The sequence below is a fragment of the Lagenorhynchus albirostris genome, chromosome 2, assembly GCF_949774975.1.
Source record: "Lagenorhynchus albirostris chromosome 2, mLagAlb1.1, whole genome shotgun sequence".
Classification (NCBI taxonomy): Eukaryota; Metazoa; Chordata; class Mammalia; order Artiodactyla; family Delphinidae; genus Lagenorhynchus; species Lagenorhynchus albirostris.
In genome coordinates, this window is record NC_083096.1 from 165,009,797 (window position 1) to 165,034,051 (window position 24,255).

General features: G+C 56.7%; 2 protein-coding genes across 5 annotated transcripts; both read right to left on the minus strand.

Moving 5' to 3' along the window:
• Positions 1-182: 182 nt before the first annotated feature.
• SYTL1 (synaptotagmin like 1) lies at positions 183-8,714 on the minus strand. 3 transcript variants are annotated; one of them, XM_060142748.1, is made up of 15 exons: positions 8,584-8,714; positions 6,186-6,414; positions 5,055-5,203; positions 4,760-4,832; positions 4,633-4,678; positions 4,087-4,159; positions 3,737-3,840; positions 3,469-3,582; positions 3,065-3,231; positions 2,696-2,792; positions 2,197-2,355; positions 1,849-1,927; positions 1,626-1,725; positions 612-817; positions 183-403 (listed from the first exon to the last, which is right to left on the minus strand). In XM_060142748.1, exons 2-15 carry the CDS (start codon positions 6,374-6,376, stop codon positions 264-266), a joined length of 1,698 nt encoding a protein of 565 aa, XP_059998731.1. In that variant the 5' UTR covers positions 6,377-6,414; positions 8,584-8,714; the 3' UTR covers positions 183-263. The 3 variants fall into 3 exon arrangements, with proteins under 3 accessions (XP_059998731.1, XP_059998730.1, XP_059998729.1); XM_060142746.1 differs by lacking the exon at positions 612-817 and having other exon boundaries at positions 224-403; XM_060142747.1 differs by lacking the exons at positions 612-817; positions 1,626-1,725.
• A 3,177-nt stretch (positions 8,715-11,891) lies between these two features.
• On the minus strand, positions 11,892-24,048 carry TMEM222 (transmembrane protein 222). 2 transcript variants are annotated; one of them, XM_060140926.1, is made up of 6 exons: positions 23,835-24,048; positions 17,489-17,573; positions 16,161-16,192; positions 14,568-14,664; positions 14,361-14,482; positions 11,892-12,984 (listed from the first exon to the last, which is right to left on the minus strand). In XM_060140926.1, exons 1-6 carry the CDS (start codon positions 24,029-24,031, stop codon positions 12,897-12,899), a joined length of 621 nt encoding a protein of 206 aa, XP_059996909.1. In that variant the 5' UTR covers positions 24,032-24,048; the 3' UTR covers positions 11,892-12,896. The 2 variants fall into 2 exon arrangements, with proteins under 2 accessions (XP_059996909.1, XP_059996908.1); XM_060140925.1 differs by having other exon boundaries at positions 14,352-14,482.
• Between the last annotated feature and the right edge of the window lie 207 nt (positions 24,049-24,255).

Sequence of the window (24,255 nt, forward strand, 5' to 3'; positions counted from 1 at the left end):
ACTTTTGTACCCTTGGGCCTTGGTGATGTCTGAAGTATGGGGAGGAGTCCTAGGACCAGCTCCCTAAAGTCTTCATGTCTGAGTCTAAAGTTCCTTCATCTGGCCCTCTTCACTTCCCTGCTATCACTGCCCTCCCCACACTCCCACCCCCAAGCCGACATCAGCCCCTTGTTGCCCTCAGAATAGACTTTATTGACTTTAGCCAAGGGCAGGCCGTGAGACGGGGGTCCAGAAAGAGGGGTTTTGTAGGGCTTGTAGGGCAGCTATGTCCTGGGGGCCAGGTTGGTTCTGAGGGGCAGAAGGCCATGCACCCACTCACATGGCCGCTCCAGAAGGGTCTGCCACAGCTGCCTCTCCTCAGGTGTGGAGTCCATCCAGGGCACCTGGAGCCCATAGCTGCTGCCTAGATGTGGGCGGGCAGGGGTGGAAGACACGGTCACACTGGACACCCCAGGTCCCAAGGAATACCCGCCTGGTCCCAGATCATGCACTATCACCCTCACGTTCTCCGTGGACACCAAAGCTCAGGAAAGGACAGAGAAGTGCCCAGGGCCACATGTCGAGCCCCTGCCTCCTAGCATCGGGTCCCCTCAGGGCTCTGCCCCACTCACCGGTGCCCAGGCTGAGGCGTGTGCCCCCCAGCTGGCGACTGGCCAGGGGCCCATGGTCCCAGAGAGAGAGCTCAGCACAGGCCTGGCGCAGGTCAGCAGGACCGAAGCCATCATAAACCATGGTGTGATTGAACGTGGGGCTGAGGCTGCGTCGCACCACCCTTGTCCGTTGGCGGCTGGCCTGGCTGTCATCAGGCAGCACCAAACTGTGGGGGGGTGGGCTGGCGTCAAGTGGCCACCCCCTCACCCTCCCCAGAACCAACAAGTCACCAAGTCCTACCCATACTTCCTCATAATGTCCATGTCCTCTGGCTCCTGCCTGAGAACTGGCCTCAAACCCTCAGTATCCTGGGACCTTTGCGCCAACCTCCTCTCAGATCTCCTGCCTTTAAAAGTCACAACACCTATTCACAGGACCCCAGAGTAATGTCTCTGAAATGCAGTTCTGCTACTCCTCAGCTCAGTCACCTTCACAGCCCCCCAGAAGTAGTTTCCAAACTTTTTAAAGCCTTGGAGCCCTTTCTGCAAGACAAAAATATTACTCAGAAGTACAAAACCTAAAAGAAAAACAATGTCTTTTGTTGCATCAAGGCTGGGGACTCAGAACCTCACTGGCCTGCCTCTATTTTACTCTCTGAGGGTGGGACAGCACCTGGAGGCACCCCTAGAATTCCTCCGGTGCTTACTTGCAAAACCACTGAACTGCAAGTTCAGGACCAAACCCCACAGCCTGGCTTTCCAGGTCCTCCATGGACAGGCCCCTGAGACCTCCCAGGTCTCAGCCTCAGCTCTCCAACCAGTCCTATGCTTCAGTCACTGAAATGCAGCTGCTCAGAGGAGTCCTCAACTCTCCTGACTCCAGGCCTTGGCTCAAGCTGTCCCCTCCACCTCCGCTCAGCGGTCAAAGCCCAGAGTGGGGAATCACGGGTGGGTGACCAGAAGGGGTTTGTTGAAGGTGGGGAGCTCCACTGCATGAGAAGGGAAGGGAGGCGGGGAAGTACCGATGCCCCTCACCATTGTATGTAGGTATCCAGGGATCCTGGGCGCAGAGGCACGAGGTCCTGAGCTTCCTTCACCCAGAAGTGCAGCTCCCCACTCGGGGGCAGTCCTGCGCCTGCGAAGAGGCTCGGCTCAGGCCCTGCCCCAAGGACAGACACTTGTCCCTCACCCTTGCGGGACAGAGATTCCCCGCTTCTCAAGGCCTGTCCAGCTTGGCCTCTTGCCGGCGGTCACTCACCCTCAGAGCCAGCGGGCACGTACTTGAGGGACAGAGAGAGCAGTCCGCGGCTGGGAAGGTCGTCGGGAGAGGGCGGGACCTGCGAGAGGCGGGCTCGTCAGGGGGTGGGGACAAAGTTCTAGGGAAAAGGGGCCGGAAGGGAGCGGAGTCTCCAGACACCGACGGGGCGGGGTCTTGGAGGGGGCTGCCGAGAGAACAACCTGGGGAATCCGACAGCCCTGCCACCGGCAGTCAGACCTCTGCATGGGGCCCTAAGGTTTCGAGGCTGACGGGGACTGGGGGAAAGACCAGTGCGGTAAAGGCGGGAGATCTGCGCCGCGGGTCTACCCGCGCGGGCCAGCTGCTCACCCGGGGCTGCAGGGGGAGCCAGGTGGGCTCGGAGTCCCAGTCCCACGTGTCCAGGGGCACTTCGACCTCGCCCAGAAAGATGTTGCGACCCAGGCTTTCGCGGTGCCACACGGACAGGCTCAGCACGCGTCCCCGGAGCTCGGCCTGCGGGATAGAGTACTGGGGACAGGAGATGTGCTTTAATGAAGCAGCGTCGATGGCCCCGGCCTCAGTGTTGCGGGAGTGTTGGCTGGGGCTTAGCCTACCACGCTCCTTGCTGGAAGGAATCCTGGGGAACCCCGGACGGTATTAATGGGGCTCTGGACTAGCGCCGCGCCCACCTCTAGACTGACATGTTGGAGAGCGCGTTAATGCGAGGGCCTCCCTGCCGTTCCTCCCCCAGAATGGAGGACTGGAACGACCGACAATGACGATACCATGGCTGCCCCCGCCACCCGGTCCCCGCAGGAAGGGGCGTTCGGTTCCTTAATGGGGGGCCGCCCTGGCGTCGCGGCCTCACCCAGAGAGTCTCGTTGAAGACCGGGTTCAGATTCCGTTTCTTCACTGAGGTCTTGCGCTTGCTCTGCTTATCCGGGAGGAGTTTGCTTTTGACGTAGCTGGAGCGGGGCAGGTGAGGACCGGAGGTGAAGGGGGACCCCTTTACCCCTCCAGCCCCTTCCAGCGCCTACTTCCCAGCCACAGCCGGGAACGCAGCTTCGCGTGCCAGGCCTCGTGCAGCGCTTTACAGGAGTTATCTCACCCAGCTCCCGCGTCTACCAAGAACGTTATTCCCATTTTGAAGATGAGGAAACTGAGGCCAAGAAAAGCGGTGGGGTTGGGCAGTGAGAGAGGCTCCCTAGCGCCCCTCCTCGCGGGGTCAGACACTCACGGGTCGGAGCGGCGGCGCCGGGCGGCGGCCAGGCCCTGGCACTGGATCACGTGCACGCGCAGCTGGGCGGCACCAGGCTCGTAGCGCAGCGCGAAGTACAGGGAGCCGCGCACCTGCACTGCGCCCGCCTCCGCCTCCCCGGACAGGCTCATTTGGCTGCTGCTCAGCTGCGGGCGGAGGGTGGGGAGGTCAGGGCGGGCTGCGGGGCTCACGTCGGGGCCGGGGAAGGGGAGCGCGGAGAGTTCAGATGGGAGGGGAGGGGGGTAAAGTGAGGTAACTTGCCTGGAGGCTGGAGTGTCAGGTCCGGGGGTCAAGGGAGGGGTCATGCAGGGGCAACGCCTCGGGATACGGGGAGGGGAGGCGCACCCCACCCCCACCCCAGGCCTTCTCCCTCACCCTCTCACCGTGGAGGAGTTGAGGCTGGGCGTGGAGGAGCTGCTGCTGAGCACGCGGTCGAGTGACAGGTCGGGCCCCGGGGCCTCTTCCCCATTCTCCAGGATCTCGGACGCCTCCTGGGTCTGAGGAGGAGGTAAATGACGGGGGCGTCCCCTAACCCCCCGCCCCTCCCGCGACCGCTCTCGGTCCCGGACCGCTCGCAGCCTCGCGCAGCTGCACTCCCCGCCCAGAGTCCGCTCCGGGTCTTGAGAGCAGCCGCGGGCCGCTCCCGCCTACCTGGGCAGGCGGGGGCTGCGGCTCCTCCTCTCCCCTCGACGGAGGCTCCAGCTCAGGGTCAGCCTCCTCTGCGGCGAAGGCCTGAACGCCCCCGGGGCCAGGGGCTGGGAGGGGCACAAACAGCTCAGCGAGCCCCTCCCCAGCCCGCCCTGCCCCTGAGCAAATTTGGAGGGACTAGTTTACAACCCCCATTCAGACCCCAGTGCTGCCCTGCGGTCTCCGGTGGAGACCACACCTACCCGCCCCCTAAGCAGGACGAGGAAGGTTGAACACAGGTGGCTGGGGTCACTTAGAGCTGCCTCTGATCCCCGCAACCTCTCTGTGCTCCCAGCACACACCTTCCCACTCACCTTCTTGGGCCTGGGGCTCCTCCTCATGATCTGAAGCCTTTGGGGGGACATATGGTGAGGGGAAATCAGGTCCCTGAAAGAAGCAAGGGGTAGAAGTCACAGAGGGGGCCAGTGGTGAAGGGGTCAGAGGTTCCAGCTTCAGATTCTGCACTGCCCTCAGGGCAGAGCTGGCAACCAGCTGCAGGACCTGTCTGGCCTGTACTTTACACCCCTTCACACTTCAGGGCCTGTCCTACCTAACTCCAGTCTGGCCTGTACTTCACACCCCTTCACACCTCAGGGCCTGCCCTACCTAACTCCCAGGGTCCCACTGGTGGCATCTGAGTCTTGGACCTCACCCAGCTCAGTCCACACTCCACCCCTAGTAACCAATTAAGAGTTTCCTTAGACGATGGGCCCACACCCCCATTTGACAGAGGAGGATGACAGAGGCCCAGGCCAGGGTCTCCTAATTCTCAGGCTGGGCTCTTTCCCCAGCACACCCCACCTCCATGCCAGGGACACTGTACATTCATTCATTAGCCCATTCAGTCATTCATTACTCACCTCAGCCTCGCTGAACCTCTCTTGGGGGGCCTCGTCCATGGGGAGCCTGGGAGGAGGGAGAGGTATAGTCAGAGATGGGCCCCAGGTGACTGGGAGGCACCCTCCACTCCCTGCCATGCCTCCTCACCTGGGCTCCAGCGCCTCTTCGGTCTCTTTCCCAGCAGCCTGAGCCTCCCCATCGCTGCCCTGAGCCTGGTCTCCTGCACCCAGGTGAGAAGTTCTGTGAAACTCTCTTCTCAGGATGTCTGGCCCTTGGAGATGCCCACCCACCTCCTGTAGCCCATGGAGGGGTGGTGCCCACCCAAAGTCACACAGTGCCAGGGGCAGCTGGAACTGAAACCAGGGGCCCTCTGTCCTCGTCCACATACACCCGGTGACCTGGGCTGCCCAAGGCGTGCCCCACTCTGGGGAGCTCCTCTCACCCCTGGAGCCCTTCTTCCTGCGGATGGAGGCGCGAACAAGGTCAGAGCCAAGGTGGGCGTGGTGGTGCCGCTGGAAGCGTGCTTCCTGGAACCAGTCCCCTGTAAGGATCTTCAGCTGCCCAGGGTCTGCCAGCGATGTCCGGAGCTTGCTGGAGGATGGGGGAGGGCGCGGCTGTCACCACTCATGCAATCAACGTTATTGCCACCCACTCTGTGCCAGGCCCTGTACCTGGGGCCAGGGATACAACAGCAAATCAGACTTGATCCCTGCTTTGGAGGAGCTCAGGTTGGTGGGGAGACTGAGTCCAGAATAGACAAGTACACTATAGTGAGGTAGAGCCATGATGTATGTAAGAGGGCCAGCTTTGCCTGTGAGAATACTGGAGGGCTTCCCAGAGGAGGTGACATGTGAATTGCTCTTAAATGACAAATTGGAGTTCTCCAGGTAGAGAAGAAAAATAATTATTATTCATTAAATGACTGTGTATAATCCTTCCTAATTCTATGAGGTAGGGCTCGTTAGCTGCATTTTACAGATGAGGAGAGTGGTACTGGGGGGGTCCAAGGTTACAAGCTAGGAGGTGTCTGTCTGTCCCCAAACACTACTTGTAAGTCCCATGCTGCTCTGCCATTGTGCTCTTCCAGGCAGGAGAAACATCATAAAAGCGAAGGGTGTGTTCGGGGACCTGTGGAGCACCCGAGTGGCTGTAGTGGACATTCTGTGTATGTGTGTCAGGGGGTGAGGCTTACTGGTGGAAGAGGCTGGCAGGGTCCAACCAGGGAGGCCTGTGGACCACGCTTCGGAGCTTGCCCCTGACAGGAGATGTGGAGGAACCATGTGAGGTTTCAGGAGAGGATATTAAAGACAGATCTGGAGAGTCCCAGCTGCAGCATGGAGGGTGGGCCAGAAAGGGCGAGCCCGGAGGCAGGGAGGCCGGCAAGGGAGCTGGTGCAGCCACCCTGAGAGAGGTGATGAACTGAGCTGGCCAAGGGTGGAGTGGACCAGTGGGCAAAAACAAGACCTACCCAGATATCTGACAGGCTGCACGTTGGTAGGGGAGAGGGTGGGAGTCACCCAAGCCCCCCAGTGCCTGAGGCCCCTTCCTCTGGGGCTCCCTTACTCTGCCTTACCTGACCCGTCGCTCCTCCAGCTGGCGCAGGCGGGCATCTCGCTTCAGGACCTTGGCAATAGCCTCTTGCTCCTCCTCTGTCAGGAAGCTGAGATCCAATAGCCCATCAGCCTCAGGCTGTGGCTCATGGGCCATGAGGAGGCCAGGCAGGGACCAGAGCCCCTTTTGAGATGGGTGGCCCCTCTGGGGCATCAGCTGGGGCAGCGCCCAGGCTGGGCACACGTGGCTCCCTGGGGGCAGAGCAAGGGTCAGGTAAAGGCCTGCCCATATACAGGGCACATCCTGGAGCCAATTGCCTTTTCTGCCCAAATATACACTCCCCATGGTGGGCGGGGTACAAGCCCAGGAAGGCTGAGATCAAGGTGGCATGAGATGCATTCGTGGACACATGCACACCGACACCCATGAACATACTCAGGGACACACTCAAAGACATGTAGAGACGCACATGCGCACACTGATACATGTAGATATATTTCCCCACAGTGAGATGCACACCTGGTCACACATGCACACTGACACCTATATAAAGACAGGCTCACGCATACCCGGTCCCCCATAAAGGGCCCTATGCAGTCATAGGCCCAGATCCATGTCCAGACCAAGAGATGTATGTAACATATCCTTAAACCTGCGCACAGGCGCACGCACACGGGAGACAAGGACCCACAGAGGGGTTCACCTGTACAAGAATAAGTCCAGGGACAAAGACCTGTCCTTAGATATATACAAATCACACACACTTTTGCACACACATACTGCATCCCCCAAACTAGATTGTGAGCTCCTTGAAGTCAGGGACAGGGCCTCATCCTCAAAGCCAGAACCGTGTACACAGCAGATGGTTAGTAAAAGTTTGCCGAGTTAAATGCAGAAATACGTGCACCTGCACACACATGGGAAATGCACACACACGAACACGCAGCCGGACACACAGGTGCACACACATATCTGCTCACCACCCTGCCCCGGGAATCTCCCGACTTGGGTCCTTTCCCTCCACCCTTCACCTCCACCCTTCACCTCCACCCTGCTCTGGCCTATTTGGCCTTCCTGTCTGAGGCAGCCTCCTCCCCAGCTCACAGCCTAACTTCCTCCCCCGGAGGTAACTGCTGCACCCACTCCCACGGAGGCCCGCAGCCCAAGGTTGCCCCTGCTGCCAGCCCTGCCCCCTGGCCTGGAGCCCCTCCCTGGACCCCTTTACTCTGGCCACATGGGTTCCCCACGCCCTGACCCAGGACCTGGCTGGGGTGGGACCTGGTGGTGGAGGCCGAGTGCTGCAAAGCAGCTAAGGTACCACGGTGACTCCGGAAGGAAAACATTTGCCCAGCCCTGAGGGGCGTGTGGACGTGGCAAGGAGCCTGTGACTGGGCCGTGGGCAGAGCCCTGGCCCGAGCCCACTGGGCGGTCTCTCCTCTCCTCCCGCCCCTTTAGTCCCCTCCCTCCCGGGGCACCAGGCAGGGCTGAGATGGGAAGAGGACACTCAGCGGGCAGGTCCTGGCTTGTGCCTGCCGCCAGCCCGCGCTCTGTGCCCTCCCAGCTGAGTCAGCGAACCCCTCAAGCGAGCCCTCTCCCCCTGCTGCCCCACTCTCACCCGGGGGGGACTGGGTGTCTCTATCGGGTGTCGTGTGTGACACTGTGGAAATGCCTGTGTGACCGATGTTAACAGCATTTCCTGAACATCTACTGTGTGCAAGTCCCGGGTGTTGCAGACGCACTGTTTAGGGCTCTTCTGGGGCCTGGTGTGTGAGCCTGTGTGGCTGCCCCTGTGTTACCCGGTGCCACTGTGAGTCTCCGTTCAGCAGGCGTCTGCAGACTGTGGGATTTGGGAGGCTGTTTATTTTGTGGGTGTGAATGTTGTATCACTGCGTGTGTGTCTGGGCGTCATGTCACAGTGTGGTGCTGCATGGGGGACTCTCGTCTGTGTGATATGTTCTGTGACTTCCTGGGCGACAGCGCGGTGGGGTGTGTGCACATGTGTGACTGGGCTGTGTGTTGTGGTGTGTACTCTGATGCCCTGGGGACCACCAGATGTGTGTGTATGAGTATGGAGGTGGAGGAACGTTCCACAGAACTGACCCTCCCCGCCCTTGTCCTGAGGTCTGCTTGGGCTGGGCTGTGGGTATCTGAGCCCAGGGTCCCCAGCAGCACACCCCTCCCTGCAGTCCCCTCTGGTTCCAGAGGCAGAATCCAGTGTCTGGTCTTCCCCACTCTGTTTCAACACTTATGGGACAGACCCATTGGTCAGTTTAAGGGTCTGTCCATCTGTCTGGCTGTTCCAGCCCCAGACACGTCCCACCTCCCCGACCCCTGGGTCCTACAGGGTGCTCAGGACACCAGGTGGCAGTGCCCACCCCTCGGGACACTGGCAGGGGCCCTCTGGCCCCGAGGTGTATTACCTGTAGGGGTCCAGTATGGAGGGGACACCTTCGTCGGGTAACCCCGGCTTCCCTGGCAGTTGAGTTTCAGGGACCAGAAGAAGAGCAGTGAGGGCCTAAGGCTGACTCAACCGGCGGCCCAGCGGAGTGGCTGCCCCACTGAGGAGGAGGAAACACCTTCTCACAGGGCCTGATGCAAAACCGGGCCTGGACTCCCGGCTCCCCAGGGGCGCAGCCTGGGCTTTCAGCAACCCCAGAGCAGGTTTGGTGGGTAGGAGATGCCTGGGGCTTGGCCCCAGCTCCTCTGCAGACTTATTCTGTAACTCCTGTGACTCGAGCTGGCCCCAACCCCTCAGAGCCTTGGTTGCCCCATCTGTAGAATGGGTAGCAGCCCCACCCTGCCCACTAAGGAGCTGATAGGAACTTGCTTTGAAAGCAAAGTTAGAAACGTTTCTGAGAACCAGGGTGGTGGAAGGATTGCAGACTGCAGCCAGACAACCCCGAACAGTTCCTGCTGTGCCACTGTGTGACCTTAAGCAGGTCTCTCAACAATTCTGAGCGGCACTTTCCTCCCGTGCAGACTGCAGGCAGCAGAGTGTGAAGAGCCTCTGAGGGAAATGAAAGTGCTTGGCACAAGCTGGCATATAGGAGGTACCAGGTGTTCTCGGGCCAACAGAGTCCCCTCCATGTCCACATATGCCTCCTAGGAAGTGCTGGCCTCAGCAGAGCTGCCCTCTGTCCCCTCTGCCACCCTGGGCCCCATCTGTCTGAGGAGGCCTGGATTCTTCCAGGGCCAAAATGAGGCTCCCATACCCTCCCTCTGTCCGTGGGGAGCCCCTCCGAGCACCCCCCATTCTGCTCCCAGATTCTTCCCCACCCTGAGAATAGGTTGGGCCCTGGATTACATTTGCTTTGGGACCATGAGCCGAGGCCACAGCAAAGCTTCCAGATGCCCCCAAGTCTGCTTCATTTCAATCCGCCCGTCTTGCCCCACCTGCACCATGGCTTAAAGATCAGAGGGCACCTCACAGACCCCCAAGAGGGGAGGTGGATAAGGAGTGGACTTACCCCACTCCTCCTCCCCAGCATCGGAAGTGGCTTCGGAAGGTTACCACCACTCGGAGCCCCTGAGGGTCCCTCCTCCACCCCCAGCCCAAGGTCCAGCTCCTGTCCTTGCCTCTGTGACTCTCCTGGACCCCTCTCCTGCTGTCTTCTCAACCCCAGCTCCTCTGTGTCCTCCCCACCTGAAACCTTCTCCTATTTCCAAGTTTCCACTTTTGTGAACAGCCCTCATGACCTGGCCCCCAGGCCTCCTAATGCTTGCTGCCACTCATTGGACTCTCTCCCATCTGTCCCCCACCTCTGCCACCCTCCCACTGCCCAGGTTTCAGTCCCTGCCCAGCCTCTCCTGGAAGCCTCCTCCTCCCTGTCTCCTGGCCTCCACACTCAGCACCCCACCCCGCCCCAGCCCTTTATTGCACAGCTGTCAGAGGGCCCTTTCAGCATCCCACTTTTATGTCATTCCTCAGCTTTGGAAGGGGCCAGCAGACAACCAGGGGAACCCCCTGACCCCTTACCAAATCTACTCCGAACCAGCAGGAGTCTCACCTCCCAAGACAGTCCATCATCCTTTGGGCTGCCTGCCCTCTCAACCCAACCCTCGGGGCCCTGCCTAGCTCTGGCTGCTCCTCATTTCCTGTCTCCTACGTCCTTAGAGCCCTACCTACGGGCTCTGCTTCCTGTCCCTTCAACACCCAGACCCATTTGTGCTCCCAGCTCCTCAGCTGCAGAATGCCTTCCCCACCCGTCGCAACCCCTGCAGGGCCTTGATGCTCTGCACTGCGGCTGGTCTCCAGGCAACACCCCCTGGCTAAGAGTTCCCAGGCCTGGTTAAAATTCTGACTCTGCCACATGGCCTGTGGCCTTGGATCAGTGACAATCATCTCTGTAAGCCTTATTCTCTCCATTTATGAAGCAGGGACAACGGCAGCCACCTCCTGGGACTGTCGTAAGGAGATTCCTTTCTCTTGCCTCCAGCACCCACTCTCCCTTCTTGTCGGTCACAGCCACACCCCACTTTCCCTCGTGTGCTCCAGTGGGGCCACCTTGCAGGGTGGTTCCGAATGGGGGCTCTGGAGGCTGGCTGCTGGGTTTCGACATGGCTCCACTCTTCCTACCCCTGTGACCTCGAGCAGGCCACGTCACCTCTCTGTGCATTTTTTCATCTTAAAATGGGGATGAGAGCACCTACCTCATTGGCCTGTGGTGAGGGTAAATGATGTACTTTACCAGCACGTGGTGAGCACTCAGTAACTTGGTGATTCTTATGGCAGCTGTTATGTCCCATCACCACACGGCTGCTTTAAAGTTCTGCTGGGTGAAAACAGGCCTTAAAGCTTTTCTGGCCATTTGGCTGTGGTGTCCTCCATACCAGAGTTTAACCCCAACCCTTAGGTGGACCCATAGGCAGAACAGATTTTTGAAAATGGAATTGCTCTGAAGAGAGGAGGGGCCACCTCTGTCATGCCCTGGAGAAGCCCCAGGCATCTGGGATGAGCTGACGGACACTTGATCCAGGGCCCTGAGGGCTGCAGCTAGAGCTGTCCCCAAGGCCATCCTCAGGGAGAACACAAAGGGCTCTCAGGATTCAGAGACCAAATCCTTTGCTAGTTCAACTAAAGTGACACCTGGCATAGGGCAAGGTTAGGAAAGACTTCACCAAGGCAGTGGCTTTTAAGCTGGGCCTTGAGAAGGAAGGGCATGACTTCAACAAGTGGGAAGCAAAGGACCAGAAGTGGGTGGGTGTTGGAGAGCAGGTGCTGCCCTATCTCGGTAGAGAGTGGGATGCGTGGAGAGTGAGAGTGCGGGGTCCCGAGGGCCATGGAGTAGAGGCACCACGGAGCAGGGCAGCGACCGGATCACTGGGGGTGAACACGGGGAGCTTGGCAACGTGATCAGTGGATACGGTGGGGGCCGGGTCCAGGGCCCTGGTCTGTCAGCACTGACTCCCAATCCTACTGCCAAGTTCTTCCCAACAGGGAATATGGGAGGGGTTTCAATGTTCGCCTGCCTCAAGGAGAAAGCTTTGGGATGGTGGACGAGGCGTGGAGAACTCGCAGCGCTCCTGCTCAGAGCAGGATACACCCGAGGGATGCTGGCTCCTGCAAGCTCCAGGCCCTGGACGAGGACCCAACCATGTCCCTGGCAACCAGACCCCTTGCCGGGGGCAGAGGAACCCAAGTTCACCACGAAGATAGGAGCTGAAGGGAGCGCATGTCTTCAGTGAAACCAGGGACCACCGAAGGGAGAAATCAAGGACAAGCACGGTCTGGAGTTAAAACTCTTTATTGTCCTGCCCAGGAGCCCCGCACAAAGGAATCCGTGGAGCAGGGGTGAGGGGGGCAGCACAGGCCTGTCCCACAACTTGAAGTGAAGGGGGAGCTGTGGGAGGCGGGAGGAGACAGCTCCCGTTCAGCTCCCTGATGGCGCTGGATGCTCCGACGGCCCCCCGACATCTCGGACCCAAGGGGTGCCGTCACCAGTGCGAGGCCCGTACCTGGGGCCAAGGACAAGCTTTGTTACATCGCTCTGATCTGCAGGGGTCACTCTGGATACGTCAGTGTCACTCATCTCTCCAGCCTGGTTGGGGGAGCCCAGGCCCCAAACTGCAGGGGGGAGATGGACCCAAGTACTTGGAGGCCCTGGGAGAGCGGGAAGAGGGGGCTGCACGGGCTGGCGGCCGCCAGGAGCGGGGCACAAACTACCCCTAGTGCAGCTTCTGGCAGACATCTGAAGGGGGCCCGTCAGCCCTACTGGACCATTCTAGAGGCCCGTGGAGAAGGCCCCAGGGTGGCTGAGTTTATGCAGACTTCTTGGTGTACCTCCACCCTGGGACCAGAGTCCTGGCAGGAGAATGGGCTTCAAATCCAGCTCTGCTCCCTGTGCTGCCTTGTCTGGTGGGTCCAAATATCCTTCCCTCCCCCACCAGGCACTGGGCTGAGGCAGAGGGAGCCCAGCAGGCAGTGGCAGACACAGCTCTAGAGGGAAGCTAAGGCTTTTCCAACAGATGAACAAAGGGTGCCTCAAGGGTGGGAGTCACAAGCCTGGGAAGGAGGGGGCAGGGAGCTTCTGAGCGACCAGTGAGACACAAAATGCAAACACCTCCACCCCACGCTCATCCTCAGCCCTTATCCTACCCCACTGAGCCCAGACCCCTGGGCCCAAACCAGCAGGCCCATCCCTGCCTTCCGGGGCGAGGAGGAAGAATCTGGAACAAAAGGTGATGGCGGCGGCCTCCTCAGGAGCCTGGCGGGCCCAGGGCCATGGGGCAGCCATCACCGCAGGTTAAAGACCAGGCTGACGCTCAGGATGACGCCCAGGAGGAGGACAAAGGGCAGCCAGGTCTTCACGAAGGCGCCGATGCTGATGGAGAGAGAGGGGAGCATGGGAGGGAAGGGGCCAGTGAGTGGGCGTGTGGTCCAGCACACCGTCCTCCCACAAACCCAGACAGGGCCGCTCCCCGCAAGGAAGCTCCTGGAACTACCCCCCTCACCCCCAAACTCAGTCAACTAAGGGACTGGGTTAGGCCTGGTGCCTGCTGTGGAGGAGCACCAGCTACGGTCCTGGGCAGGGGCTGTTCCAGGCTCCTGGTGGAGATGTGACACCTCGCTGGGTGGGTACAGGAGACACGTCCACCCTCTGGGCCTTCCTGACTCCATCCACGATCGCCCCTGTGTCTGGGGAGAGGTCGCCAGCGAGAGGACCCAGAAGTCTTCAGTCTGGGTGGGGAAGCCAGAGTGCCCTCTGCTCAGTGCAGTGGGCGGGGAGGGGTCGGTGAGAGTTAGGCGGGGCTATGGCTCAGCCCGCTTCAACCCCGCCTCTGTCTCAGTCTCTGTGTGACCACAGGTCACAGGTCACAGGTCTTCCCAGGAGACCTCTAAAAGCCTTTGGACCAAAAAAGACCCTGAAAATCTCCTTCTCAGAAGCTCTTAATGATGAGCACAGCTGGAAGAAAGCCTGGAGAGGCAGCCGGGTTAGCCCAGGTGTGTGCTGGCTCCCCGGTGGGAGGGTCACTCCACCCCTCTGAGCTCCCTTTATCTGTGAATTGGGACCAAGGCCTTTGACCTCATAAGTCATGAGGCGGGGACTTTAAAGGTCCTCCCAGGCCACCACTGGGGCCCACCCGCCCAGAACCCTGCCTCTGACGAGGGATGCTGGGAGGGGACCCTATGGGGTCACCCATCCTCTTCTGAGGGTCCACCTGTTCACCGGACCTGAGCACAGGGCTCTGTACACACGCAGCATCCCTGAGGAGCCAGAATCATTATCTCCATTTTCCCAGGGACAGTTGCAGCTCAGAGAGGCCAAGGCAGCTACCCAAGATCTCACAGTGAGCAAGGGGCAGAGCTGGGCTTCAGACAGCACCGCCCTCTCCACCAGGAGCTCAGCTGCAAGGGGCAGAGCTGGGCTTCAGACAGCACCGCCCTCTCCACCAGGAGCTCAGCTACAAGGGGCAGAGCTGGGCTTCAGACAGCACCGCCCTCTCCACCAGGAGCTCAGCTACAAGGGGCAGAGCTGGGCTTCAGACAGCACCGCCCTCTCCACCAGGAGCTCAGCTACAAGGGACAGAGCTGGGCTTCAGACAGCACCGCCCTCTCCACCAGGAGCTCAGCTCGTTGTTTTCCTGCTTTGTCCCTGCTGGCTGAAGGACCCCAGAAATGGCCCCGTTGGGATCCGTGGGAGAGCGGTCCCGGGGAGGGTGGCGGCGGCCAGGGGGACAGGCAGCGCACCTGACGTACTTCCCATACAGCAGGCAGAAGAAGCAGAGAGTCACCATGTTCCAGTTGGTGCTGTTGTTGTAGCGCATCAGGTTCAGGGCCAAGGCCACATGTGAGTGGCAGTTGTCACAGCAGAGACTGTGCTGGAGATGCAGGATGGGCTGGGTCAGGATGGGCTGCGGGGAAACCTCCCACCCTCGTTCCCACCCTCAGGAGTGGCCCACCTACCATGCGGTGCTTGTACTCCTCAGAAGCGTCGTGCACAGCCGTGTCCCACGCGTTGGGCCCGCTAGCATATACCTGAGCAGGGTCCAGCTTCCAGTACCTGAGGGGGGAGAAGGGGTTCTGGGCACTGGCTCAGCTCCACGAATGTCCCCTGACGCCTGCTCTGTGCAGGGCCCTGAGCCGGGTGCTGAGGCTACAGGGGTGAGCCAGGTCCAGGGAAAGGGCCACACAGCAGACAACTGGAACAGTGTGACATGCCCACCGCCATGTGGATCCTGGGGAGGATATGAACTCACTCAGTGGGGACGTGAGGGGCTTCCTGGGGGTGACACGAGTCCAGTGTGAAGGAGGAAGGATTAGCCAGGCGCAGAATGGGGAGTGAATATTCTAGGGAGAGGGAACAGTTTGAACAGAGAAAGAGGCACAGAACTGTGCAATGTGTACCAGAAATTAAGAAACTGGGCACTGCTGGGGGACTCAGATGGAAGAACGGGGTGAGGGATGTTGGAAGGTGAGGCTGGAGATGCAGGGGGGCCATGTTCTGGGGGACTTGAAGGTCATCCTGAGGAGTTCATCCATCAGAAAGCATTCTCCCCATCTCCCCACATGGGAGACTAGGGTGAATGGGAGAATAGCTGGTGGAGCTAAAGTCTGTGAACCTCAAGCTGGGTGACACCCCAAAGGGTCTGGGCCAGGGGGCACTGGGAGGTCAGAGCGCCCTCTGGCTGCTATGTGGGGAATGGCTTGACAGAGGAGCCTACAGACTGGACCAGTGAGAAACCACCGTGGCCGGGACTTCAGCTGCTCAGGGGTTCCTGCCTGGAAACGGGTGTCCTTACAACTCTCGCTGAGGAGCAGTCTGGCAGCAGACACCCAGACCAGAGGCCCCTGGCTCACATCTCCACCTGCCTGAGGGAGTCAGCAGGGTTTGGAGAGCCCAGCTCCAGGCTGCCTATGCTGTGTGGGACACCAACTCCTCCTTGGGCTCCACCCTCCTGGATGCTGCCTTGGGCAACAGAGCATCTGATGCTGTTCTGAGCAGACTGAAGACTGAGGCACTGTCACCACAACTGAGGTGGGCCCCCAAGACAGAAAAAATGAAGTCCCCAAACCCCATGCAAACCAGCAATAGCTCCAGGAGAGACTAAACTGCCTTTATTCTCTCCAACCAGAACTTTCCAGCAGAGTTCCAAACCATGCCTCCCTCACACCTTAAATGGTGTGTTTGTTCCTTGAGGGGCAGGAGAAAGAGTCCAGGTTTTGCAGTGAGACAGACCTGCATGTGAGTCCCAGCTCTGCCACTTCCTGTGTGATCTTGACCAAGTCCCTTCCTTATCTTCACCTTTCCGAAGGAGCTGACAACACGACCTTGCAGGGCTGAGGCAAGGCCTAGATGGCCCGTGGATAAAGGACCCAGCCAGGGACTGGAGCAGGAGATGTGTGGTACAAGGTCAGATGCTCTGGTAGACCCTGGCTGCCCCCCTTCACCCCATCCTCAGGCTGCTGGCTCCTGCTGTGCCCCAGAAGGCCTGGCCTGCTGCTCCAGGTAGGAGGAACCTGGCTCTAGGGCCAATCACACGGATGTTCACCACTTACTTGGCAGGCTTCCCGAAGGCCATGTTGTCTTCCTGTTGAGGGACAAGAGCAGAGGTCAGTGGGGAGCCCGCATCCAGCCCAGCAGACAGACCTGGGTTGGTGGTGGAAGTGTCGTGACTTAGAAGGAGGTAAGGTGGGTGGGCAGAAGTGGAGCCTGGGCCCTGCTCTGGGGTTGGCGGGATATCTGAAGGGTCAGCAGCAGCTCTTCTGTGTGAAGAAGGCAGTGTGGCAGGAGTGCACAGAGCACTGTACCCGGAGACCAAAGACTTGGGGTACAGCCATGACTGCCTCTCTCTGTGGCTGCCAAGTAATTCTCTCACCCTCTCTGGGCCTTGTTTTCTCCAGGTTCTCTGGTCAATCTCTGGTCTTTGTCCACAGGGGAGTGGTCTCCTTCGTGGTGTGAATGAGGACAACCTCTGACCTCCTGACCCGACAGTGGTGGCCCACACAGAATCTGGCAGCGTGACTGCAGTCAAAGCAGGATGTGGGGTGGGCTGGGGTGAGTGGGGTAGACACAGCGGTTGGGCCTCAAGAGGCCTGCTACGAGGGGGATGTTTTAGCCAAGTCCTAGACCTGCCACACAAGATGTGGGGTACAGGAGTTACAAAGGGACAGATTCTGGGTTCAGAATCTGCTGACAGAGCTGGTCAAAGATGAATTATCATACACGTATATGGCAGTGAAAGTAATGGGTATGAAAGACCTTTGTGGTGTTAAGATGATCATGACAAATATGAACATAAGCAGGCTGGCGCCACCACACCCATTCATCCCAGCCTGACGGAGAGGAAGCTGCAACTCGAAATAGGCAGGACGCTGCCTGCTCACCTGGCGCAAGCCTACTGCCCTATCTCGGGCACATCCCCAGGGAACAGACCTGAGAACACAGCTGGTTCATTCTAGAAGGTCCGCCCCCTCTTCTCCATGGCCACACCCAGGGAACCACATCAGCCTCCCCTGTGCCCCCGCCTTGTGACTCCCACCTTCTGAAGGTCCAGACACTTGGTTCCTGGACCAAGGAACCAGGATGGTCTGACTCTCCACTCTTGCCTCTAACCCTACCCATGTCTTGGTACCCCCGGGGTGGGCAAAGGGCTGGGTCAGTTACTTAAGAATCCTGGCCACACTGCCCTCCTGGCCTGTCCTGGAGGCAAGAGAAAGGGGAAAGGGGTCAAACACTGGTGAGAAGCAGAGGGCCGGACCAGGACTGCATGGCATCTGCATTCTCCTGCATATTGGGGAGACAGGAAGGCTGCCTGTGGGCAAGATAGGCTAGCTTTCCACTTGAGCCCTGGAACCCTCCAGAGGGGGGCAGAATGGGGACTCACCGACACAAAGTAGGGGCCCGCAAAGTCCCGAATGACTCCTGTGGATGTGCAGATGCCCATGTGGCCAATGATGGGGAAAAACCACCTGTGAAAAAAAGGACAGGGAAAGGGCAGAGCTTGTGGGTGTCTTTCAGCTGGTCAGACAGACGCTGGGAACACTCCATCCAGAGTGACAGCATATGAATATAATGTTGTGTGGTAAAGTGTCCATTAGGGTGGCGGCAGCGGGAGGGGAAGTACAGAAGAGGGGCAAGTGAAAGTGAACAGCAGAGCCGGGAATCGGTGCAGCCCACAGAACAGCTAAACTCAAAGGACGGCAACACTGAGTGTGGTGAGGAGGCGGAGCAACTGGAACTCTCTTCTCACTGCTGCTGGGAGAGTTTCCACAGCTTTCGAAAACTGGTACCACACCCTCTACCTCAGCAATTCCACTTCAGAGTATACATCCAACAGAAACAAATGCTTGTGTCCACCAAAGCCGTGGACAAGAATGTTCACAGCACCTTTATTAAAGAATAGCTGGAAACAACAGTTGTCAAAATTCACTGAACCGCACACTTAAAATGTATGCACTTTATTGTATGTGAATTATATCTCAATAAAGTTGATTAAAAAAACCTAGAAATAATCCAAATGTCCAACAATAGTAAAACGGGTAAGTAAATTGGGGTATAGTCATACAGTGAAATAGTAGGTAACAATGAAAAATAATAAACTGCTACGCACAACATGGATTCTCACATATACAAGCCAGAGTAAAAGAAAACTTACACAAAAGTGCATGCATATTATTCTGTTTATGTGAAGTTCAAGAAAAGGCAAAACTAATCTATTGTGCTGGAGGGCAGAAGAGGGGTTATTTCTGTGGCAGAACTGACTGGCACAAGGGAGCCCAATGGATACTGGAAACGTCCTCTCTCTTGACCTGGGTGAATGAGTGCACACACGTGCAAAATTCATTGAGCCGTATACTTAAGACTTTTACACTTTATGGTACATGTTATACCTCAATTAAAAAGTTTTTTAGGGCTTCCCCGGTGGCGCAGTGGTTGAGAGTCCGCCTGCCGATGCAGGGAACACGGGTTTGTGCCCCGGTCCGGGAAGGTCACACATGCCGCGGAGCGGCTGGGCCCGTGAGCCATGGCCACCGAGCCTGCACGTCCGGAGCCCGTGCTCCGCAACGGGAGAGGCCACAACAGTAAGAGGCCCGCGTACCGCAAAAAAAAAAGGCTTAAAAAGTTTTTTAAAAAGTGTTGGGGGGCACTTAAACCAGCATGTGTGTGTGTGTGAAACAATGAAGAAACAATGTGTGCAAGGGTAGAGATCAGGACAAAAGCATGATGCATTCCAGGAACTGAAAGTTTGTTTTTAATTCTAATTTTTATTTTTATTGGCTGTGTTCAGTCGTTGTTGCTGCACGTGGGCTTTCTCTAGTTGTGGCGAGCGGGGACTACCTTTTCGTTGTGGTGCGCGGGCTTCTCATCGTGGTGGCTTCTCTTGTTGAGGAGCATTGGCTCTAGGCACACGGGCTTCAGTAGTTGCGGCACGCAGGCTCAGTAGTTGTGGCTCGCGGGCCTTGGAGTGCAGGCTCAGTAGTTGTGGCGCACAGGCTTCAGTTGCTCCGCGGCATGTGGGATCTTCCTGGACCAGGGATAGAACCCGTGTCCCCTGCACTGGCAGATGGATTCTTAACCACTGCGCCAACAGGGAAGTCGAAAGTTTGAATTTTTAAAAGCCATGGGCATTTATTTAGAAAAACCCAAATCTCAGTTGGACCCTGATATGCAAAACGCATAGGAACTCCAGATCTGTCTGTAGTCTGAGAACCATGGCTCTACAGGAACTAGGTGCTGGAGAGACTGATCCAGTTTAAGAAGGACTCACAAGGAAAAAAAGAAAAAAGGACTCCCAGGGCCAGCAGCCACGTGCTGATCTGAAGGCTGCCTGCTGGGAGGTGGAGGCAAAAGCCAGAGATATAGCCCAAAGAAACAATTACATGGGGCTGGGGCAGAGTCAGCAAAGACTTCACACAGGCGGTAACTTTTAACCTTGACCTGTGAAAGCACAGGATGTTGACAGGCAGAAAGCAAAACTCCAAGGCAGCAAAGTGCTGCGTGTGCCTGGAGAATGGGAGGGAGACAGGAGTTCAGAGGCTGTTCTGGAATACTGGCAAGAGAAGATGGTGATCCAGAGTACTGGTCAGGTGAGAAGCAGATGGCTTGAGAAGATCTTTAAAAGGAAGACTGGGCAGTTTTATGACGATAGGATAGAGCTCTTCCAGGTCTGCAGCTTGAGCACCGGGAAGGATGGTGGGGCCAGAGTGGTCTTTTTGTTTTTGGCTGTGCCGCGTGGCTTGCGGGATCTGTTCCTGGACCAGGGATTGAAGCCGGGCCCCCAGCAGCGAAAGCGCCGAGTCCCAACCTTACTGGATGGCCAGGGAATTCCCCAGAGTGGTCTTTTAAGAACATGATCCAGATTCTGTCATTCTCTTGCTTTAATATCCATTACGGGCTTCCTATTACACTTATACTCCAAACTCCTTCCAACAGTCTGGCCCTGCTTATTCCTTGAAGTCACCTCACTCTTCTCTCTAGCTACACTGCCCAATTCTGGTTCGTCAGACACACCAAATCCTCCCACCTCAATGGTTTTTTTTACATTTGCCTTCGTCCCAGACACCCTTCTAGAGCTTCACATAGCTGGCTGCTTCTCATCACTTAGGCCTCAGCTCAATGGTCAACTCTGGAGGTTTCCCTTGACAGTGCCTTCCAGAGCAGCCACACACAACCCCAGGCACCCCAGATCCCATGACTCTGCTTTAATTTCGTCATAGTATCTACTGTTATCTGCAATCATCTTGTTTACTTACATGGTTACTGTCTTTCCCCCCTAGTATGTAAACTCTGAGAGAGCAGGGATTTTCTCTTATTGATTAGAGTAGCCCGCAGGGCAGTGCCTGGCACATAGCTGCAGCTAAGCAGTCACTGACTAAATGATGCATGAATGAATATCATGCATTTAAGAGTGGAGTCAGGCTCTGAGGTCAGACCTGGGTTGAGTCTTGACTGTTTTGGGCAGGCACTCACTCCCATCTGTCAGTGAGAGGTGAACAATGATGATGATGACCTCAGTGGGGGGCGATTGTGAGGATCAAACAGGATATGCCTGCAAAATGCTTATGACACTTCCCTGCACTTGGTAGTTGCCCAATGTTGTTATCATGAGGTGTACAATAAATACCTGCTATCTGATTGGCTGGACTGGCTGGCGTACAATAAGTTGCTTTAGACTCATAGTGGCCACAGGATGGACACTCAGAACTATGGGAAAGTAGCTCCTCTGGCTTCTCAGGCCCTAATCTCAAGACCCATCTCCACCTCCCACCCTCAATTCCTTTCATCTGGTTGGGGAGACGGTCTCGGTTTGACCAATACTCCACATACCACGGCTTCCCCGGAAGTAGAATAAAGGCTGGAGACAACAGAAGTCTGCGCCTGGGGAAGCCCCAGAGAAGAAACTCTCAAAGTATTTGTCAGTCTGGAAGCTCCATGAAGGCAAGCTCCAAAGCTGCTTTGTGGACTACTGTCTACTCAGACCTAGTACATAATAGGTCTTCAAGAACTATTTATTGAATGAATGAGTTATTGACTCTGGAGCTCTACCTGGTATAGGTAGACTATTTCAGTGGAAAAAGCCCTATGCTGGCTTCTAAGCCTTTATTTCCTCATCTATAAAATGAGGATGACAGTACCTATTTTCATTACATTGATAAAAGGACTGAATGAGACAGTGAATATAAAATGTTTAGAACACAGCCCAGAACAGAGTAAGTATCCAATCTTTGCTGTTTTTAGTAGTAGCAATAGCTGTTATCTGGCTTTTCATGCAGAATTATCAACACTTCTGAGGGGACAGACAGATCTCTGGATTCAGTTTCCCCCTCTCTGATCCACCCCCACCACCTCCAAAATCAATGACAGTTCCTTGTGCCACATCTATTCCTAGCTCTGCATTCTAGGTCAGCAATCACCACAATGTACTACAATGGTGAGTTCACCTGTCTCTCTCCTGCTGGAAGGCGAGTCCTTTGATGGGAACATGAGCCTTCTGATGGGGCAGTAGGCCTTATTCATCTTATGAACACCTGTAAATAGATCTGAATAGAAATGGGGTGTGTGCTGCTTCTGGCCCAGATGACTGGGGATCGTGGTGCCTCCACTCAATGTTGCTACCAGCTCTCCAAAGAGCAGAGGACTCCACAAACGTGTTTTTGAGAACAGGGAAAAACCAAAGAGATCTTGGGATAACAAGACAGGTTTTATCAAAACCAATACATTCCCTCCCAGTTATTCTCACGTTAACATTTTACTTTCTTCATAGCACGATTCACTATCAGTTCTTTTATTAGTTTACTTGTTTACTGTCTATCTCCTTCCACCATGATTTAAACTCTGTGAGAACAAGGATCATACCTGCTTTACTCACCACTGTATATTCTTATCACCTAGAACTACTCTAGGCACATAGGAGTCACTTAGCAGGTGTGTTAAAAAGAATACTGAGGGACTTCCCTGGTGGCGCAGTGGTTAAGAATCCGCCTGCCAATGCAGGGGACACGGGTTTGAGCCCTGGTCTGGGAAGATCCCACATGCTGTGGAGCAACTAAGCCCGTGTGCCACAACTACGGTGCCTGCGCTCTAGAGCCCGCGAGCCACAACTACTGAAGCCTGTGCACCTAGAGCCCGTGCTCCGCAACAAGAGAAGCCACTGCAGTGAGAAGCCCGCACGCCACAACGAAGACCCAACACAGCTAAAAATAAATAAATAAATTTATTTTTAAAAAAAAAGAATACTGAATTAATCAATGAAAACGCTTTCTTAAAATTTTTATTTTGAAAGGACTCAGACTTGGGTGTTCTTTTTTTAAATTATACATTTATTTACTTACTTATTTATTTATTTTTGGCCGCGTCGGGTCTTCGTTGCTGTGCACGGGCTTTCTTTAGTTGCGGTGAGTGGGGGCTACTCTTTGTTTGCAGTGACGTCTCTTTGTTGCAGAGTCTGGGCTCAAGGCATGTGAGCTCAGTAGCTAGGTTCCCGGCTTTAGAGCACAGGTTCAGTAGTTGTGGCGCACGGGCTTAGTTGCTCCGCATGTGGGATCTTCCCGGACCAGGGATCGAACCCGTGTCCCCTGCATCGGCAGGCAGATTCTTAACCACTGCGCCACCAGGGAAGTCCAAGACTTGGGTGTTCTTAAACAAATGCATAAGCATTTGAAAACAGAACAACTGAAGTATTTTAACATAATACAAGAATTAAGCTCATTTTAGGATCAGCAACATATAAGAACAAAAATGATCCCTTCTCCACAGCACTTGGCTGTTTTTGATACAGGGAACAAATCTATTCGTCAGGTGAGAGGGGACAGGATGTAATCGAACGAGAGCAAGTTATGGAGTCAGAAAACGGAGTTTGGGATGCTTTCGTTTACTGTCATGTGAACATGATCAAGACATTTAATGGTACAAATTCATCATCCGAGAATATAATTCCTGCCTTAGAAAGTGGTTGTGGAATTCAGAGGAAATGGGTGTGAAAGAGCTTGGCCAACTGTCCAGCACTGTGAGGAGTGGTTATTATCAGCTGTCAAGGCTGAAGCACGAGGGCAAACCAGCTCCCTACTCCCCCCTCCTCGTCCCCAAGCTCCTTGCTAAAAGGCGCCAGCAGTTTTGGAGCACCTGCTTTCTCTTCTGACAAAGGCTGATGCCATAGAAAGAACCCTGGTCTGGAAGGCAGACAGCCTGGGACCTAAATGCGCTTTGCAACTGAGATGGTGTGTGATCTTCAGCCTCATCTGTGAGACAAAGGACTGGACTCCCAGATCTCTGGGGGCCCTTCCAATGACGACATCCCAGGAGTTGGTGTGGTCCCAATCAAACTCCCACTCTTGCCTCCAGACCCAGCTGGATGTCTTGCGTATAGGAAGTGACCAGCAATCATTTGTTTAACGAATGAATAAGCCAGTGAGTGAATGAAGATGTCTCTCTCACACCCAGTTAGGGGCCCCTTTTCTGTACGCCCACAGGTCCTTAGCTTCCCAGCCTCAGTACCTTTCCGCGGTCAACAACGGTCTTTCTCTCAGATCAGACCAGGTGTAATGAGGGAGGGGAGCTTGGCCCATTCACCAGCAGAGCTCGCACCGCGCGGGTGGCGGGGTACTGGTGAACCGCGGACCCGTGGGAAGGGTTTGCTGTGTGTCGGGGCCGGAGGCTGGCCCCGGGCCGCCGGAGGACGCCACGCGGGCCCGGCTCTCCCAGTCCCCGGGCGGACGCCGGAGGAGACTCACGTGAGCACCGGTATGGGAGTCCACACCACGCAGTAAGGGAAGCGGCTCCGCTCCACGTCCATGACGCCGCTGCCAGCACAACTAAACTGCTTCTTGTCCGTCTCGGCCGCCGTCGGCGCCTCCACTTCCGCCATCCCGGGCGGGGGTGGCAGCGGCGGCGGCAACAGGAGTGGCGAACTCCCTTCCGCTTCCGCCATGCTGCGCGCGCCCCGCTCCGGCCTGCCCCTGATGCAGCGCCGGTCGCTCGGTGGCGTCACTTCCGGAAGGTGGGGTCCGCCAGGCTTGGCCTTCCCGCCGGGAATAGGAGCCGCGTCCTTCTTGGCCCGGCCCACCTCCTTCTGCGCCCGCCAGCCACGGGGGTTCGCGCTAGCACTGAACCGCAGCGAAAGGGATGCCCTCAGGCAGCGCGCAGTCTAGCGCG

Coding starts and splice junctions, on each gene's coding strand:
- SYTL1 (XM_060142748.1), bottom strand. CDS start 6,376: ATGCCCCAGAGGGGCCACCCATCTCAAAAGGGGCTCTGGTCCCTGCCT. Junction 3,583..3,736: donor CGCAGCCCCCGCCTGCCCAG/GTAGGCGGGAGC, acceptor CCTCCTCCTCAG/ACCCAGGAGGCGTCCGAGAT. Junction 2,356..2,695: donor TCTTCAACGAGACTCTCTGG/GTGAGGCCGCGA, acceptor TCCTGTCCCCAG/TACTCTATCCCGCAGGCCGA.
- TMEM222 (XM_060140925.1), bottom strand. CDS start 24,031: ATGGCGGAAGCGGAAGGGAGTTCGCCACTCCTGTTGCCGCCGCCGCTG. Junction 17,574..23,834: donor ACTCCCATACCGGTGCTCAC/GTGAGTCTCCTC, acceptor TTTTTTTCACAG/GTGGTTTTTCCCCATCATTG. Junction 12,985..14,351: donor CTGTATGGGAAGTACGTCAG/GTGCGCTGCCTG, acceptor TCTCTCCATCAG/CATCGGCGCCTTCGTGAAGA.